Raw genomic sequence first — 20,075 nt, forward strand, 5'->3', positions numbered from 1 at the left:
TCACCCCCGGGTACCCTCTCCCCTCACTCACGGGCACCCAATCCTCTCCCCTCCACCCCCACCCACCCCCGGGTACCCCCCCCGGGCACCCCCCTCCTCCCGGCTGACCCTTACCATCTTGTATTTAAAGGCTCCTTCGAACGTTAGCCCGCGGTGACAGGAGCCCCGGTTGTCGATGACGACCACCACGTAGCCCAGCGACGCTAGCGTGTTCAGCCGGAAATACTTCACCCCCTTGAACCGGTTGTTAACCAGCTGCACCTGTGGGAAGGGAGATCTTCACCTCTCTGTGTACCTCCTCCCCAGCGGTGGATTTCCAGATGCGCCGCCCCGGGGCACTTACCCGGCGCCGCGCTCCTCCGTGCTGCCGCTCTCCGCCTTCGTCGCCAACGCAACATCTCGTTGCCATGGCAACGAGACGTCGCGGCGTCACTCGACTGCGGAAAGAAGGCGGAGGCGGCAGCAGGTAATGAACTTCTCATCAGGCACGATAGCGCGGACCTCTGTGTGCGGGGGGCGGACATTTTTGCCGCCCCAGCCCAGGGCCTTATGGGAAATCCACCACTGATCCTTGAATACACTCTGCCCAGTCCCCATCTAACTCTGTATCGTCTTCAAGGCACAGACTTCACGCTGTCCGTGGAAGGTTTACAGGGCGGCAGCACAGGGAGATAATGCAGCAGCAATTAGACAATAATTAGCAGGTAGTGATTAAGGCAGCAAGCTGCTCTCCATCACAAAACATCCGTCTCCTTCCTTTTCACCATGGCAACAGGGGGGTTTTTTTGGCTGCTGCTTTTGCCAAATTCTGTACTGTACTTTTTACATTTATTTTAGCCATTGATGACCTGGGAACAGAACGGTCAATATTTCGACAAAACAGCTGGTGTATTTGGGGGTCTCACCTGCGGCCCCCCGTAGATGAAGAGCACGGTTGGGTATTTCTTCCCAGGCTGCAGCTGGTGCGGTCGATACATCATCCCGTACAAAGTGAAGCCGGTCCGGCTGGGGAAGGAGAAGATTTCTGGGTGGATGTACCCCGGCAGGGTCCCTACGGTGGGGAGGGGGCAGAAGATGCAGCAGGTGGGAGATGCTTCAATGTGCAAGGTTACAAGAATGGTGCGTACCACCCTGCAAAGACTTTTTAGAGGGGCTTCCGACCTATCACAAACACACACACACACACACACACACACACAATTCAGTGCCTCAGTGTGCTGTTTGTGATTCAGTGTCAGTGTGCTGTGTGTGATGTGTATCCCTCAGGGTGCTGTGTGCACCTCAGTGTGCTGTTTGGGATTCAGTGTCAGTGTGCTGTGTGTGATGTGTATCCCTCAGGCTGCTGTGTGCACCTCAGTGTGCTGTTTGGGATTCAGTGTCAGTGTGCTGTGTGTGATGTGTATCCCTCAGGGTGCTGTGTGCACCTCAGTGTGCTGTTTGGGATTCAGTGCCTCAGTGTGCTGTTTGTGATTCAGTGTCAGTGTGCTGTGTATCCCTCAGGGTGCTGTGTGCACCTCAGTGTGCTGTTTGGGATTCAGTGTCTCAGTGTGCGCCTCAGTTCAAGCAATTGAGGTAACAGGTGATATATTATTTATTTATAAAATATTTTACCAGGATATATATATATATATTTTCTCACACACAGAGCTCTCTCTCTCTCTCTTCCCCCACCCCCCCCCCCAGGCTTTGTCTCGCCCCCGTTTCTCACCTGGCGACTCCAGCAGTGTCGCCCAGAACTCCTTGTCCCTCTGCGCTGGGTCCGGTCCGGAGCCCGACAGGCGGAAGAGATGCACAGAGTGGGGGAGGGCCTGGCTGCTGTATCTGCTGATAAACATGTCGCAGTGCTGGGAGGGGGGGGGGGGGGGGAGAGGAAACACAGGAGAGACCCTCTTATTGCAGCGTGCGCTCGGCAGCAGAGCTAACACATTTTACACCCTTGATACACAGCACCAGCTGCAGGAGTAACTCAGTGGTAATGTTCAAATCCCAGCGTCACTTAATCTCACTGTGCATCGGGCACCAGCATTAGATGGTCAGCTCTTCAGGGCAGGGCCTCAGAATTCCCATGCACAGCGCTATATACACTGCCAGTGTGTTATAAGGCAATGGTATTATTTCCTTGTGCGGTAAGCCCTCGCCCCTCCCCTTACCTGGCTGACACAGCAGGCGTGCGAGTACCCCAGGTCTGTCAGTCTCTTCACCTCACCGGGGGTCTCGTAGTTTGCTACGTACAGGTGATGCTCTAGAGGGGTGTCCTTCGTACCCTCGAAATACACCCGCTTGTTCACTTCGTCCACGCGGATCTGGAAGGGCGGGGGGGGGGGGGGGGGGGGAGGGAACAGGAAAAGGTCACTGGGCGGCATTAACCCCTTCTGGGATTTGAGAGGATAGCAGAATGGACGGTGTTAACCTCTCATTGGCTGAAGGCTGCAGTGGTTACTAAGGCACAGACGTACGACACTGTGCAGCAGGGGTGCCACCAGCAGGTCGAAGACTGAGCCACTGATTGAGCCACCTGTGCTGAAGCAGGGATATTCTGAAAACCTGTCTTCTTGGTGGCCCTTGAGGACTGGAGTTGCCTGCTCCTGCTGTACACACTGTGCCAGGCTCAGATCGCGGTGTATGCGCTGGCATTATAGGAGTTACGTTCTCTTTAAATCATGTAAGATGTGTCTTTCCAATGAAAACCCTAACCGGTGACCGTATACGTCACACACTATCCTGTACTATACGTCACACACTATCCTGTACTATACGTCACACACTATCCTGTACTACACGTCACACACTATCCTGTGCTACACGTCACACACTATCCTGTGCTACACGTCACACACTATCCTGTACTACACGTCACACACTATCCTGTACTACACGTCACACACTATCCTGTACTACACGTCACACACTATCCTGTACTACACGTCACACACTATCCTGTACTACACGTCACACACTATCCTGTACTACACGTCACACACTATCCTGTACTACACGTCACACACTATCCTGTACTACACGTCACACACTATCCTGTACTACACGTCACACACTATCCTGTACTACACGTCACACACTATCCTGTACTACACGTCACACACTATCCTGTACTACACGTCACACACTATCCTGTACTATACGTCACACACTATCCTGTACTACACGTCACACACTATCCTGTACTATACGTCACACACTATCCTGTACTACACGTCACACACTATCCTGTACTACACGTCACACACTATCCTGTACTACACGTCACACACTATCCTGTACTACACGTCACACACTATCCTGTACTATACGTCACACACTATCCTGTACTACACGTCACACACTATCCTGTACTACACGTCACACACTATCCTGTACTACACGTCACACACTATCCTGTACTACACGTCACACACTATCCTGTACTATACGTCACACACTATCCTGTACTACACGTCACACACTATCCTGTACTACACGTCACACACTATCCTGTACTACACGTCACACACTATCCTGTACTACACGTCACACACTATCCTGTACTACACGTCACACACTATCCTGTACTACACGTCACACACTATCCTGTACTACACGTCACACACTATCCTGTACTACACGTCACACACTATCCTGTACTACACGTCACACACTATCCTGTACTACACGTCACACACTATCCTGTACTACACGTCACACACTATCCTGTACTACACGTCACACACTATCCTGTACTACACGTCACACACAATCCTGTACTACACGTCACACACAATCCTGTACTACACGTCACACACTATCCTGTACTACACGTCACACACTATCCTGTACTACACGTCACACACTATCCTGTACTACACGTCACACACTATCCTGTACTACACGTCACACACTATCCTGTACTACACGTCACACACTATCCTGTACTACACGTCACACACTATCCTGTACTACACGTCACACACTATCCTGTACTACACGTCACACACAATCCTGTACTACACGTCACACACAATCCTGTACTACACGTCACACACTATCCTGTACTACACGTCACACACTATCCTGTACTACACGTCACACACTATCCTGTACTACACGTCACACACTATCCTGTACTACACGTCACACACTATCCTGTACTACACGTCACACACTATCCTGTACTACACGTCACACACTATCCTGTACTACACGTCACACACTATCCTGTACTACACGTCACACACAATCCTGTACAATATCTGCGGGTTTTAGTAAGAGCTTCTAGCTAAACTATCACCGGGGGGAAAAAAGACAGAAATGGCCATTTAACAAATCCGCACAAAATATTTATTTCTTCCGTCTCTCCGAACCAGGAAACTACTGGTGGGTCTCACCGCGCGTTGTGACCAGGCGGAGGAGGGGAATTTGTACAAGAACTGTATTTCGTTTTTGAGCCCTTGGGTCGGGGATTTAACTCCTACCAGGCGGCAGTTAACGCTTCCCTCTGTGCGGTGCCAACCGTGACGGCAGCTCCCGGCCGGAAGAAAATATCAAACCACGTAGGGCCATATTTACTAAGCCGTCTCCTGCCCTAAGACCCCGGGTGACTTCAAGTCAACGGGCTGTACGTGTTCTCGCGGCAGAAGACTGGTTAGTTAATACGGCATCAAGTCTGGCAAGAGCGTCCCGGAACTGAACTTACGATGGATCCGTGTCTGCCGAGAACCTCCCATTCTCCGCTGGTGACGGCCACTTCCTCCTTTACGGGGCATCGGAAGTCACCTGAAAGGGACACAGAGGGGTCACGTGTTTGTGTCTGGGCAGGTGACAAGTTCTTGGGACAGACGGGGCTCCTCACTCCCAGTAGCCCTTTACTGCTTCACGTGTAGAGGTTTAAAGGCCCCAGGTGAGAGCCCTTTAACTACGGCCTGTAAACTCTTCTCTACAATATAATAACAGCCAAAGCCATGCCCGGCCATGCCAACGGATGGCTTAACCTCTAGGGCAGTGTTTCCTAACCGGGGCTCCGCGGGGATTCACCCATCTCCCAGAGCAGAGAGAGAGAGCAGGGCAGTTTTCTCTGTTCTGATTGGCTGCATTACCCAGCAGCAGCCAATCAGGAAGAGGTGTCAGGAGCCTGCAGGGTGTGGCCAAGCAGAGGAGGAAGCAGCATGGGCAGTATAGAGGTGAGGCCGTGTATGTCTCTGTCCTGTCTGTATTTGTTCTGGTGTGTGTGTGTGTTTCCTGTGACTGTCCTGTTGGGTGTGTTTTCGGCGACTCTCTGCCCCTTTTATCGGTCGTCTGTGACGGTCTCTCTCCCCTGTATTTTCTGTGACCCTGTCCTGTTGTAGGGGTTTCTCAGCAACTAAGCACTAAGAGAGAAAAAAGGTTGAAAATCCCTGCTCTAGTGTGTCCTTTTAACCGGGATTGTCCCAAGAGCAGGCCCTCATATGGCCCTTAGAATTTTCCCTTAACCCCACACCATTTCCACTCATGTCCAGGGCTCGTTGCAGTCTCAGACAACACAAGAGCAAGACTTTCTCTCCCGGAAACTGGGGAACATCAGGGCCACGTGATACCCCTACTTGTGACCGCTACACCCTGGGCCAGAATCTCCATAGCACCCTACAGGCACGACTTGGCACCAACAGGGTTAAAGGTTATTGTACTGGAAGCAAAAGGGTTAACAGCTGTAGGAAAATGGACTGCAGCGTTGAGCAGACAAGGAGAATCAGTATAAAGGTTTGTAAATCCCCGCGGATCGATGACACAGGAAGGACATGGGACTCACTAAGCCCCGGGTACATAGAAGAAGGAACAGAGGGCACAACGGATTTTGCAAATTCAAACTCATTTATTGAGCCAACACAACGTTTCGACCGCGAAGGTCTTTCTCAAGAGACAATGCCATTGTCACTTGAGAAAGACCTTCGCGGTCGAAACGTTGTGTTGGCTCAATAAATGAGTTTGAATTTGCACAATCCGTTGTGCCCTCTGTTCCTTCTTCTATGTACCCGGGGCTGACTGCCGGCTGCTTTCGTTCTAACATTGGCGCACCGGTAATTGTATCATTTTTCTTTTTTGAGGTGTGCAGCGCTCCTCTCTATTATCTGGACTTACTAAGCCCCAGCAGGTCAGCATTGCCCCGGCTAGCACCGCCCGCTCTCAGCCCGCTGGTGATCCGGTAAAGGTGCCGAAATCCTGTTCTGCACTCCGAGGCGAAGAGGAACTGGATCTCATCGTCCCGGGTTTGGGGGAAAAAGTGCAGGATGTCGTGAATCTGTGGCCGGGAGAGAGAGGTGGGCATCGAGAGCAGTATTGTTACTACTGCATGTTACAAGGTGTATTGTTACTATGTTACTACTGCATGTTACAAGGTGTATTGTTACTATGTTACTACTGCATGTTCTGATGTGTATTATTACTATGTTACTACTGCATGTTCTGATGTGTATTATTACTATGTTACTACTGTATGTTACAATGTGTGTCACTATGGCATGTTACTATTGCATGCTACAATGTGTTTTACTATGTTACTACTGCAAGTTACGATGTGTTACTATGTTACTACTGCATGTTACGATGTGTTACTATGTTACTACTGCATGTTCTGATGTGTATTATTACTATGTTACTACTGCAGGTTACGATGTGTTACTATGTTACTATTGCATGCTACAATGTGTTTTACTATGTTACTACTGCAAGTTACGATGTGTTACTATGTTACTACTGCATGTTACGATGTGTTACTATGTTACTACTGCATGTTCTGATGTGTATTATTACTATGTTACTACTGCATGTTACAATGTGTGTCACTATGGCATGTTACTATTGCCTGCTACAATGTGTTTTACTATGTTACTACTGCAGGTTACGATGTGTTACTATGTTACTACTGCAGGTTACGATGTGTTACTATGTTACTACTGCAGGTTACGATGTGTTACTATGTTACTACTGCAGGTTACGACGTGTGTTACTATGTTACTACTGCAGGTTACGATGTGTTACTATGTTACTACTGCAGGTTACGACGTGTGTTACTATGTTACTACCGCAAGCTACAAAGTGTTACTATGTTACTACTGCAGGTTACGATGTGTTACTATGTTACTACTGCAGGTTACGATGTGTTACTGTTACTACTGCAGGTTACGATGTGTTACTATGTTACTACTGCAGGTTACGATGTGTTACTATGTTACTACTGCAGGTTACGATGTGTTACTATGTTACTACTGCATGTTACGACTTGTGTCATTGTGTTACCACATGAATGTAAAAGCGGTTATCTCTACATATTGGTACATTTATCCATATATCTGTGGTCTCCTCGTAGATAACAAGCGGCGTCACAGAGTCGGGCACCGAGTCAGGCAGCCTCTGGCGCTCCTGGGGGTCCTTGTAGGACGCGATGAACAGCGCGGGAGGAATCAGCACAATCTGCAGCCGTGTCTGGGGGCGGTCGAGCAGAATAGCCCAGGCGCTGCACGGAGAGAAGAGCGCGTGTTGGGGTCAGGTGGGGGTGAGGGGGGAAACGTAGAATTATCCTCCCTCTTGGGAGATACTTCTGCACTCAAAAACCAGGGACTTTTATTACCGGTGATCAAGGCCGGCCCCAAATTAATCTAATAACAGTGATATGTTTAATATCTTAAATCTGTTGGACTAATTGGCTATTTAACTATTTGACAAGCAGGTGGTGTGCATAAATCCGACGACTGTCTCACTAGGGCAGAAGGCACCTCATTGATATTCATCCCCCAGCGTTGCTGTCCTGCCCTGGCAGTGAAGGTGTTAACAACACTGCAGCCGTTTTAAAGATACTCACTATTTCCCATCGGGGGTCCATCCAGCTCTGGCAATGTACTCCGTGCCGCCAAACAGCACCTCAAACGGCTGCCGGAGCTCCTTATCCAGCACGTCCAGAACCTGTACAGACGGGTCAGCCCAGGGAGGGGGTGCCGGTTACAGGGGAATGCCGGTTACAGGGGAATGCCGGTTACAGGGGAATGCCGGTTACAGGGGAATGCCGGTTACAGGGGAATGCCGGTTACAGGGGAATGCCGGTTACAGGGGGTGCCGGTTACAGGGGAATGCCGGTTACAGGGGAATGCCGGTTACAGGGGAATGCCGGTTACAGGGGAATGCCGGTTACAGGGGAATGCCGGTTACAGGGGAATGCCGGTTACAGGGGATGCTGCCAGCAGCTAACCCGAGCGTGGTACCCACACACCAATATCACTAATGCACTCTCACATCCTCCCGCTCAGGAGCAACAAGAGGACGGTTTGGGATATACTCAGGTGTCCAGATTAGTGCAGAGAGCCAGGGATGAAATGAGGATAAGGTATCTGTAGCAGGGTCAACAATGTTAACAAAAGCCTAGGACTGTTTGGGCAGCGAATACTTAACTCCGGCCTAGGGGAGGCAGGAGCAATAAGGAGCCATCTGGGTTGATCCCTTTAAAAACAGCCCGTCTGCAGTCTAGTGCTGCTGTTCCTGGTTTGCAGACAGACACTGAGGTCTGTGTATTCTGATATACTTGCTCTGAAGTACTTAGCTGTGATATACTTTGCTGTACTTGGTATTGCTGAAGTTTGACTAAGAAGCGCTACATGTTATTCTGCTGAACTTTTGCTGCACTTTTGCTGCACTTTTGCTTGCTGCTGAACTTTGGCAAAATAAAATCCTGCATTTACTTTTCCAAACGCAAGTCTCCTGTCGTAGCCCCTGTGGGTGTCCCTTACAGCAGGGGTGCGCAAAGTTTACTCCTGCCTGCTTGGCACGGTGTCAAATGACGCAGTGGGGTCATGTGACGTCACGTGTCCATGGCAACTTGACCCGCTGAGTCATCTGACGCCGGGTTACCATTGTAACGCGTCGCCAAAGACAAGGTAGGCGAAAGTTACAGAGGCCTTGCGCGGTCCCCCAGAAAATCTCGTGCCTCCCAGTCTGCGCACCCCTGCCTTACAGTATCCGTACCCCTGCCTCCCAGTCTGCGCACCCCTGCCTCCCAGTCTGCACACCCCTGCCTTACAGTATCCGTACCCCTGCCTTCCAGTCTGCGCACCCCTGCCTTACAGTATCCGTACCCCTGCCTTACAGTATCCGTACCCCTGCGCCTTACAGTATCCGTACCCTGCCTCCCAGTCTGCGCACCCCTGCCTTACAGTATCCGTGCCCCTGCCTCCCAGTCTGCGCACCCCTGCCTTACAGTATCCGTACCCCTGCCTCCCAGTCTGCGCACCCCTGCCTTACAGTATCCGTACCCCTGCCTCCCAGTCTGCGCACCCCTGCCTTACAGTATCCGTACCCCTGCCTCCCAGTCTGCGCACCCCTGCCTTACAGTATCCGTACATGGGAATTAGATAGGCAAATCCGGAACAAGAACAGGCGCACTCACCCGCCCCTCGGCATCCACGCGGATTTCGGATAGCTTGAAAGTCACTTTGGGGTTTGCAGTTCCTGAATCGATATTAGAGAGAAATGAGAAAGAGAGAGAGAGAAATGAGAAAGAGAGAGAGAAATGAGAAAGAGAGAGAGAGAAATGAGAAAGAGAGAGAGAGAGAAATGAGAAAGAGAGAGAAATGAGAAAGAGAGAGAGAGAAATGAGAAAGAGAGAGAGAGAAATGAGAAAGAGAGAGAAATGAGAAAGAGAGAGAGAAATAGAAAGAGAGAGAGAAAGAGAGAGAGAGAGAGAGAGAGAGAGAGAGAGAGAGAAATGAGAAAGAGAAGGAGAGAGAGAGAAATGAGAAAGAGAAGGAGAGAGAGAGAAATGAGAAAGAGAAGGAGAGAGAGAAGGAGAGAGAGAAGGAGAGAGGAGAGAGAGAAGGAGAGAGGAGAGAGAGAAGGAGAGAGGGGAGAGAGAAGGAGAGAGGAGAGAGAGAAGGAGAGAGGAGAGAGAGAAGGAGAGAGGAGAGAGGAGAGAGGAGAGAGGAGTCTACCATTACTTTATCTGATGCCAACTGGCAGCAAATAGGGTGATTGTGCCAACTGTCACTAAAGCTTCTAATGTAATAGGGGTAACGGACATTGCGCTTTGCTGAATGACGCAGGGATTTCGACGAGGTCTGAGGCTCTAAGGAGAGGATTCACCTGCTTTGGGGTAGCGGAAGGAGTCTGTCCTGCGGGTCTCCAGCATAGGGGACGTCACGTGGATGATCTCCACCTCCGACTCGTCATTCTCTTCGTAGAGGATGCGCAGTATCTGACCGCCAGACGCAGCTGCGGGAGATGAAGCAAAACCGTGCGGACACAGGACGTTTCTGCGGCGCTCTCAGCTGCTATGACACACCGGGCTAGATTTACTAAGCAGTGTTAAGCAAACACCTTACGGCCCATCCACGCGCCACTTAGCAAGTGCGGCCCACAAGATTAGCATGGGTCAGAGGGAAGGAAATCCGAGGCAATTGTGGCATTAAATGCCCCCACTGCGTCCCGCAAGCGGGAGTCGGGCAATACAGGAGCATCAGACCCCTCCGGCAGTGAAGAGGTTAACAGGTACATTCACGATCAGATCAAACTTGATATTAATAACTATAAGGGATTCATAGGAATACTAATACTGTGTCCTTACATTGTCTTTGCAGTAAGGCCATCCCTCTGCAATTAGTACCTTTTGCTCCTAGGAGGGACGGACCCCTTAAACGTGCCCCTATTATTAGTACACGGAGGTCCTATGAGGGACAGACCCCTTAAACGTGCCCTTGTTATTAGTACACGGAGGTCCTAGGAGGGACGCACCCCTTGAGGTGTAATTAAGTAACCGCCACTACAGGATCGACGCTTTGCACCGAAGGGGGTATAATGACAAGAAGCTCCTCCCACCGAGTCGCCTGCGCAATTCTTACTTGGCTCATTACGGGGGCACCACCAGTAGCCGGTGTATCGGTCAAACTCCTCCTGCAGCACAAATGTAGCAATGCCGGCAGAACGTGCGTTCTCCTCCACTCCGGCCATGTCTGCAACACAAACACAGCGACCGCGCCATTACTGTCCCCATCCCTGCGCAGTATCATTATAGGACCGGGTGGCAGCGGTCAGTAGGAATAGCCATTCAGATTAGCCTCCTGCTGCTCGAGGCGTCTCATGATGGATATCACACATCCAGGTTACAGGCTAATTGTATTTCTAGATCGTCTATCTATTCCATAGAGAATGACCAACGCTTCAAAAGCCCACATGCAGCCACATCTGGGGTGGAATCCTGAGTGCACATTCCCAGCGCGCCTTGCACAACAGAGGGAAGAAAGGACGATAAAGGAGTGAAATACTTATATATGCCCAAGATTACAATACTGAATATTTCCGCCCCATTCTGCAGACAAAGTCCACCCAGCCACAAACTTCCCGGCGTCTCACCTTTGTGCACGAACGTCACCCGGCGCTCCTCCCCGGTCTCCACGTTGGACACCCACAGGTCGTTGCTGTGAACGAAGGCGATCCAGTTGGAGTCCCCAGGGCAGATGGTGGGGTCCATGCGGATATTGGGACAGCTGCTCTCCAGGAGCTGAGGCTGCAGGGGTTGCCGCTACATGGACGGGACAGGAGGGATGAGGACAGCGCAGAGCCGGCCGGACACACAGAGGTCAGACAATGGACAGGGCAAAAAAAAAAAGAACTGCCCATGGCTGAAGAAAAAATACCAGTAGGCAGAGAGAGAAAACGCGTTCATCAAGAATTATAAGACCGGGCTCTGAAATGTGCAGCGCTCACCTGATTATTTTATTTTCCCCCTTTAATATGTGCATCAATACAATCCACACAATGATAAGTAATTAGCAAAGTTGCGGATCGATCGGCGAAGATTCAGCTCGGGGGGTTCTCTAAATGGCTGTCAGTGCAGCAGAAGAGGATCAAAAAGGCAAAGTTCTGTGGGGAAGATCGTGTGACCAGGCAGTCACTAGATACAATTGGTGCACTGCTAGAGAGAGGGCAAGGCTCAAAAAGGGGTGTGCCAAACCCTGTTTCAGAAGAGGAAGGGGATGTGACTTTGTAAATGGTTGCTACAGAAACAAAAAATGCTTGTTACATTATAATACATTCAAAATGTCAGAGATGGTTTTTTTTTTTTTTTTTAATTGCTACAAGTATTTTCTTATAGTGCAGAACTGATTTATTAAAAATAAACACACGTAGGATATTAATTGGTCTGCAGCTTTAATTAGGCCATGAACTAGAATTTGACGTGTGACTTCTGCCCATTTCAGATTATAACATATACCTCACAAATATTTAAGTATTATACTACGTATTTTTGTCACATTGGATGTAGCATTGGGTTTCTGTCTTGTTTTATAACATAGGTTTACCTGCCCAAGTTAAAAGCCCAATGTCACAAAACGCACAATGCGCTAAAGCTTTAGCGTTTCCCGTTCATGGAGTAAAGAATGCAGCCGGCGCAGAGATATTAAACGGGCTTTGACGGTAGCTGTATACCGCATGTCAATATTTCGACTAAATAGAAAACACGAACTAAGAGTATTTCCGAAGCACTCTGCAATGAGGGTTAAAAAACAAACAAAAAAAATGCGAGTTGGATTGTAGAAAAGAAAGAACGTGGACAGCAAGCAGTGTTATAAATCTCGCCGTCTTCTGCATGGCGCCATGTACAGATTATATTGTGCGGACTGCGTTTTGTGTATACTGAATTCTAATGATTAGTTAAACAAAGAAATGTATCGTAACTCCAACAGTCGCTGCAATAACAAGTATACTTCCCAGCAGGCCGAATATTGCTGCCTTACTGACCCGGTGTAATTAGTTCCGCCGTGTTTGGACTCACCGTGAATCCGCGGGTGCCACCGTCCCTCACGCAGTAGATGGCGCTGCCGGCCTGGAAGAGGAAGGTCCCACTCTCGGCGTGGTAGTCAAAGGCAGCAATGCCCACCGTGCCGATGCGTTTCCTCTCGCGAAGCAGCTCCTCCTCGCGGGAGTACATGCCGTAATCTGGGCTGGCCTGGGAACACAGGGCGGTATTTACGCACGCTTCAGGTACTTTACAAATGAGCACGCTGCACCGAATCACTGAACGCTGCACTGTATGATGATGCCGAGTATCTGTACAGACTTCCAACAAATTAAAAATTACCATTTATTTCTAAAATGCATTTATATTCTGCAAAAGAATCTTGTATAATATTAAGGGGTATCTTCAGCTCCCTGAAAATATGCATGCCCCATTGTATAATAAGACTGACGGTATAAACATACTTCGTCTCCTGAACATAACCATGCTGAACTGTATGATGGTGCAGAGTATCCCTATGCACAGATATGCACGAAGCCATCCCGTCCACTAAGTCTCATACCTGGAAGGTGTCTAGCAGCGGTTTCCAGGACAGCATAAGCACAGCCCCCCTGTTACTGTTCTTGGGAATTTCCGAGTAGAAAAGGGTATTCTCCCGGTTCTCTCCTGACATTGCTGCGTGGAGAACCGGCAGGTGGTAAATAATGCAGTGTATGTATCAGAGCTCTCACACTGCCAGGCTGTATATACAGTCAGTATCAGACCTCACACACAGCCAGGCTGTATATACAGTCAGTGTCAGACCTCACACGCAGCGACACTGTACATACAGTCAGTGTCAGACCTCACACACTGCCAGCCTGTATATATAGTCAGTATCAGACCTCACACACAGCCAGGCTGTATATACAGTCAGTGTCAGACCTCACACACAGGCTGTATATACAGTCAGTATCAGACTTCACACAAAGCCACAGTATATATACAGTCAGTATCAGAGCTCACACGCAGCCAGGCTGTATATACAGTCAGTATGAAACCTCACACACAGCCACACTGTATATACTGCCAGTATCAGAGCTCACACACAGCCAGACCGTATATACAGTCAGTATCAGAGCTCACACATACCCAGGAAGTACATGCGGTCAGTATCAGAGCTCACATACCCAGGTAGTACATGCGGTCAGTATCAGATCTCAGACATACCCAGGAAGTACATGCGGTCAGTATCAGAGCTCACACATACCCAGGTAGTACATGCGGTCAGTATCAGAGCTCTCACATACACAGGTAGTACATGCGGTCAGTATCAGAGCTCACACATACCCAGGTAGTACATGCGGTCAGTATCAGAGCTCTCACATACACAGGTAGTACATGCGGTCAGTATCAGAGCTCTCACATACCCAGGAAGTACATGCGGTCAGTATCAGAGCTCACACATACCCAGGTAGTACATGCGGTCAGTATCAGAGCTCTCACATACACAGGTAGTACATGCGGTCAGTATCAGAGCTCTCACATACCCAGGTAGTACATGCGGTCAGTATCAGAGCTCACATATCCAGGTAGTACATGCGGTCAGTATCAGAGCTCATACATACCCAGGTAGTACATGCGGTCAGTATCAGAGCTCTCACATACCCAGGTAGTACATGCGGTCAGTATCAGAGCTCACATACCCAGGTAGTACATGCGGTCAGTATCAGAGCTCATACATACCCAGGTAGTACATGCGGTCAGTATCAGAGCTCTCACATACCCAGGTAGTACATGCGGTCAGTATCAGAGCTCTCACATACCTAGGTAGTACATGCGGTCAGTGTCAGAGCTCACACATACCCAGGTAGTACATGCGGTCAGTATCAGAGCTCACACATACCCAGGTAGTACATGCAGTCAGTATCAGAGCTCTCACATACCCAGGTAGTACATGCGGTCAGTATCAGAGCTCACACATACCCAGGTAGTACATGCGGTCAGTATCAGAGCTCTCACATACCCAGGTAGAACATGCGGTCAGTATCAGAGCTCTCACATACCTAGGTAGTACATGCGGTCAGTGTCAGAGCTCACACATACCTAGGTAGTACATGCGGTCAGAGTGTGGACTTTCCGTGTCATTTCTCTTGACGAACGTGAAGCTGTGAGGCGCCTTGGCCATCATATGCCCGTGGTACTTCCTGGTGTCTGCAAGCAGTTTGCGCATCTGGCTCCACGAATGGCGCTCCACGCAGAACGCCTCCGGCTTGGGCTCGGTGCTTCCATGGCTGGCCGCAGACTCAAAGATCTCCGCCCCTAGCTGCTCAGTCTCCATAGCTGCTGCCATGTTGCATCCTTCTGGGACGTGAGACAGGAGTCAGCTGTCAAGTGCCTTATTGCTTATAAAAGGTGCAGCGTCATCACACACACACACACACACACACACACACACACACACACACACACACACACACACACACACACACACACACACTGACTCCACAATGACACATTTTACAGGGTTTCATATCTCAGGATGTGTTCAGCAGCTACACACATATTGGCCCCAAACTCCAACACCAGACCGCACCATACCCAACACCAAGGGACACACCGCACATGCTGCACTGTGTGCTCATCTTCAACTCAAGGAAGCGCTTGCTGTATAATACGGGGAACAGCACTGTGCATCATCATTCCACCAAAGCAGAGAATACCTAGGTCAAGGGCGGCCAACTCCGGTACGCAAGGGCCACCAACAGGTCAGGTTTTCAGGGTTTCCCTGCTTCAGCATAGGTGGCTCAATCAGTGGCTCAGTCAACGACTGTGCCACTGATTGAGCCACCTGTGCTGAAGCTAGGACTGTGAGCAACCTGTGCTGAAGCAGGGATATCCTGAAAACCTGACCTGTTGGTGGCCCTTGAGGACTGGAGTTGGCCGCCCCTGACCTAGAGGATTTAACTATGAAGTGTGAAAAGGGAAAAGCGCAGAGCGCCTAGTGCGGCTTCATTTAGGTGGTAACTTTCACATAGGTCACACATGCAAGCAGCAACCCACTGACGCTGGATTCTGAAGGAGAAGCAGGGCAGCGGGCACAGGCAGCGGGCACAGGCAAGAGCCTAAGGGCGGCAGATTTGTAAATATGCCGCTGCTTGTAGTATCAATTGTTGGTCCAAATAAAAAAAAAAAGGTCTCACCTAATATTTAAGTACTCATTTACTTTGCAATATCGCAACTGAAATAACGGCGAGTTCTACTTAGTTCATATGGTTGAATATGTATATACATTTATTATTTGGGCAGAGCTTTAATGCTGCGTGTTACCGAGCCTACATTAGTATAAAGGGACTTCCTGGGGGGGGGCGGGCACGGGGCGTTGTGGTGCATGGACGCCCTCTGAAGTCGTTTCCCTCACCCTTCTCCCCCCCCCCCCCAGCTTTAGCGAAATCATTTAAATGCAGCCGGTTTCCGTGGGAATAACTTCCCGTAGTGCGTCCGTAGAAAGGATCCGCGCACGAGCTCTCGCGCTTCTCCAGCAGCGGCTCCTTACCAAGGGGAGATCCGGGTGACTGTGGCTCCTCCGACCGGTCTTCCCACGTGGTATCGGACTCCGACCTGGAGAGGGAGGAAGATACAGGTATTACTAAGAGGGAACTGGAAGATATGTTTAAAAAATATTCAGACCTCGCCGCAGTCAGCAGTCACGGGAATAAAGGCTGAAATGGTCTCCTTTAGTTGAAAGGACATGGAGGAGGACCTCCAGATGAGGTCCAAAAACTTGATGGGGAAGTCCGGGAGCTGAAGGATAGCCTTGAAGATATGGATATCACCCTTTCCCTGCCCGCCCACCCCTCCACAAAAGAATCCCTCGCCCCCTTTTAATTCCCCCCTCATTACCAGCTAATTTCGAGCGTACCCACCTGTCTGGTACCCAAGACCTTGGATCAGGGAACATCATGTTCAATCACAGATCCCCGACCCATCTGTGAGAGAATAAATACAACTTGAGATAAAGGAGCTTTTACCAATTATCCCACATGACTAGTCCGCAACCGATAGAATTCAATCCCTTGACATTTAACCAAATGCGTTCTAACAAGACACGCAGACTGGCTCAGGAGGAGCTTAAAAAACGAAGGCGATATCTTCTTCCTCCAAGAAACCCATTTTGACATCCAAGATCCGCCAAATACTTTCAGTGGTACATTCCTTATAGCAGGGGTTCTCAACTCCAGTCGAAGACCGAGCCTCTAATTGAGCCACTTGTGCTGAAGTCCTGACATGTTGGGGGGGGGGGGCGGAAGGGGGGGGCTTGAGGACTGGTGTTAAGAACCCTTGCCCTATGGTTTTCCACTCAGCATAGAACCCATCACAAATTGCCATTCGTGAAATGCAATTATTGGAGGCAACTTCAACATGGTCCACTGCCCCGACCTAGAAAAATCAAACCCACCACGTCAATCCCATTCTGCTATGGACAATCAATGTAATTAAGGATTTCTCTCTGGTGGATGTACAGAGAGCAAGAGTCTACACTTTTTATTCGCTACCAAATAACGCTCGAGGATAGACCATATCCTAGTAACTCCTGCAATCTTGGAAGGGGTTTCCAAAGCTTCTATAGGCTCTATTACATGGTCTGATCTCATCCCCATACATATAATTTTTAGGCCTCCATTCATTTGCCCAAGACAGTATCCCTGGAGGCTTAATGATTCCTTGCTGAACCATCCAGAAAACAGGTTGGAAACTCCTTAGGTAGTATCCATTGGGCCGGAGGAAATAATTCTGGGAGCAGCAAAGGCTGCCCCTAAAAATCACCCTAATACAGGGGGATCTTGGGGACATGCTGACATGCTGTTGGAAATAACCCCAGAGTTTGCATAGAGATCTACAGTAACTGTACACTGTAATACGTGACATTCTAGTGTACAGATCTTTCCAAAACCATACCGGCCCCATCACGAACTCTAAACTATCTCCAACAATAAAAAGTATTGCCGTCTACAATATATATGCACTTCCGCAGCATCTTTAAAACCACTAGAGTTTTACAATGAAAACACAGACCTGGTGTATAACAGGGGACTGCCATAAGCGCAAATCTTTACTTTTTAGGTGGCAGTAAAGGGACGAATATTAACCCCTGCTGACCTTTAACACCACTACACACATTCACCAACACTAATATACACACAAAGAGGCGTATGCACACAAATATATAAAGTCTAAACAAGGATAACACAGAAATGCAAATGCTCACTCAGACACAAGTATATAGACACAAACTAATGCACTTTTACATTGTTACCTCTTGTAGATAGTTTTAAATCTGGGCTTTCATTCTTATTTGAGCACTACACTATTAACTGTATATTAAATACACGGTGAGGTTTGCACCTGTCATAATAAACAGTCTAATAAGGTTCCCTGCACTAATCTTTTTTATGGGGTATTTGTACCAGTACTATGGTGTGCATTTTGTTGCCCCTCACAGAGGGATAGAGGGCAGAGGTGTCCTCTCCAGGGATGGGAACCTGTAAGATTGTGGGGTTCTCGACCAAAAATAAAATTACATTTTAATGGAAAAGGTCCCGACTTTGATTAATGAGACTCCACTGAACTCTATAAGACACTAACAATGAATGAGACGGATCCCCAAATCAGTGAGACTCACAGGAAATCAGTCAGACCGGTAGGTTGTGTGTATATATGTAGTATATGTACATATATATATATATATATATATATATATATATATATATATCACAGGATTCCTGTACAGTGACATGTCACCCCATGCAGTGCCCCCTTCATTTCATTACCCCCTTTCTTACAGCTTCCTCCATAACATCTCTCTCCCCTCTGTGTCCCTTTTCTCCCCCCTCTGTGTCCCTTTTCTCCCCCCTCTGTGTCCCTTTTCTCCCCCCTCTGTGTCCCTTTTCTCCCCCCTCTGTCCCTTTTCTCCCCCGCCTCTTTTCACCCCGTGTCCCTTTTCGCCCCCTGTAGCCCCCCTCCTCACCTAGTTTGGGGGAGCAGGCAGACAGGGGAGGGGGTGGGGGGAGCAGGCTCCTACAGGCACTTCCCTGATATGACTTGGCTCTGCAGTCTCTGTGCTGCTCACACTTCCGGTTCCGGGAGGAGAAGGGGGGGCTGGGTATGAGATATGGGAGCAGAGAGGGCAGCGACCCCTACCGGAAGGAGGAGGGAAGTACAATTTATTTGTTTATAAAATATTTTACCAGGAAGTGATACATTGAGAGTTACTTCTCGTTTTCAAGTATGTCCTGGGCACAGAGTTAAGACAAATAATACATGTTTACAAATACAGTTACATAATGAGCAGGGTATACATTATATACAAGACATTGCGTGCACAGTTAAAGATAATTTGTATTATGGGCGTATGAAAGAGTTACAGACCACATTAAAATGTGAGACAGCCTTAGATTTGAAAGAACTTAGACTGGTGGTGGATGTAAGAGTCTCCGGTAGGCTGTTCCAGTTTTGGGGTGCACGGTAAGAGACGGAGGAGCGGCCGGATACTTTGTTGAGCCTTGGGACCATGAACAGTCAAGGAGGGCAGCCTGCAATATTCATATGAATTAGGATAGATTACTTTTTATATCACTGATATCACAGTTCTCTGTATTAAGATAACACACCCACAGCTCAGCATGCAGTTGTCACACGGAGTCTCTGCCCTGTAGAGCTTGCAATCTAATTGATATAACACACCAGCCAAAAGACATACAATAGTTGTAGTGATATATCAACTACTTGTTGGTCCAATAAAAGGTATCACCACCCTCCCCCTCCTTTGTTACAGCCCGAAAAGGAATCACAGAGCAGCTTTATACAGAGGTAAAATGCAACTGCCAACATCAGGCGAGAGGCATCCCTGCTGCAAAGAGCTTACAATCTAGCCACTATACATACAGTATGATCATATCATAAGTATTCATATGAATAGCTCCTTACTGCTATAGAAGACTCCCTGGCCACTCCACTACAAGGCACCAGTCACTGCCAGGCTGCCTCACTCACCCCCAGCATCAACCCCAGCATGTCAGCGCGGTCTCATTCACATGTCAGCGCGGTCTCATTCACATGTCAGCGCGGTCTCATTCACATGTCAGCGCGGTCTCATTCACATGATTTAGCTTAGATTCATTTTTTCACTTAAAATTGAATATCTCAGGCTCATCTTGACACCTTTCTATCACACACACACACACACACACACACACACACACACACACACACACACACACACACACACACACACACACACACACACACACACACACACACACACACACACACACACACACACACACACACA

The 20,075-nt window shown here is 48.9% G+C and overlaps 1 protein-coding gene across 10 annotated transcripts in view; it reads right to left on the reverse strand.

Annotated features, from left to right (window-relative positions):
- The window catches only part of DPP8 (dipeptidyl peptidase 8), a 29,632-nt gene that overhangs the window by 9,489 nt on the left and 68 nt on the right, over positions 1 to 20,075 (reverse strand). Inside the window, exons 1-20 of one of the 10 annotated variants that reach the window (XM_075575334.1) lie at positions 19,778 to 19,972; positions 19,154 to 19,317; positions 18,753 to 18,921; positions 16,651 to 16,713; positions 16,281 to 16,345; positions 14,831 to 15,088; positions 13,308 to 13,420; positions 12,782 to 12,955; positions 11,359 to 11,527; positions 10,848 to 10,958; positions 10,093 to 10,221; positions 9,401 to 9,462; positions 7,826 to 7,926; positions 7,303 to 7,480; positions 6,106 to 6,265; positions 4,688 to 4,767; positions 2,151 to 2,303; positions 1,709 to 1,844; positions 906 to 1,051; positions 115 to 261 (exon numbers count right to left, since the gene is read on the reverse strand). In XM_075575334.1, the coding sequence (XP_075431449.1) occupies positions 115 to 261; positions 906 to 1,051; positions 1,709 to 1,844; positions 2,151 to 2,303; positions 4,688 to 4,767; positions 6,106 to 6,265; positions 7,303 to 7,480; positions 7,826 to 7,926; positions 9,401 to 9,462; positions 10,093 to 10,221; positions 10,848 to 10,958; positions 11,359 to 11,527; positions 12,782 to 12,955; positions 13,308 to 13,420; positions 14,831 to 15,088; positions 16,281 to 16,345; positions 16,651 to 16,688 (2,220 nt within the window). In that variant the 5' untranslated portion in view covers positions 16,689 to 16,713; positions 18,753 to 18,921; positions 19,154 to 19,317; positions 19,778 to 19,972. The other 9 variants (XM_075575338.1, XM_075575332.1, XR_012788869.1 and 6 more) reach the window with 9 other exon arrangements.

This window comes from Ascaphus truei, chromosome 18 (genome assembly GCF_040206685.1).
Source record: "Ascaphus truei isolate aAscTru1 chromosome 18, aAscTru1.hap1, whole genome shotgun sequence".
Classification (NCBI taxonomy): Eukaryota; Metazoa; Chordata; class Amphibia; order Anura; family Ascaphidae; genus Ascaphus; species Ascaphus truei.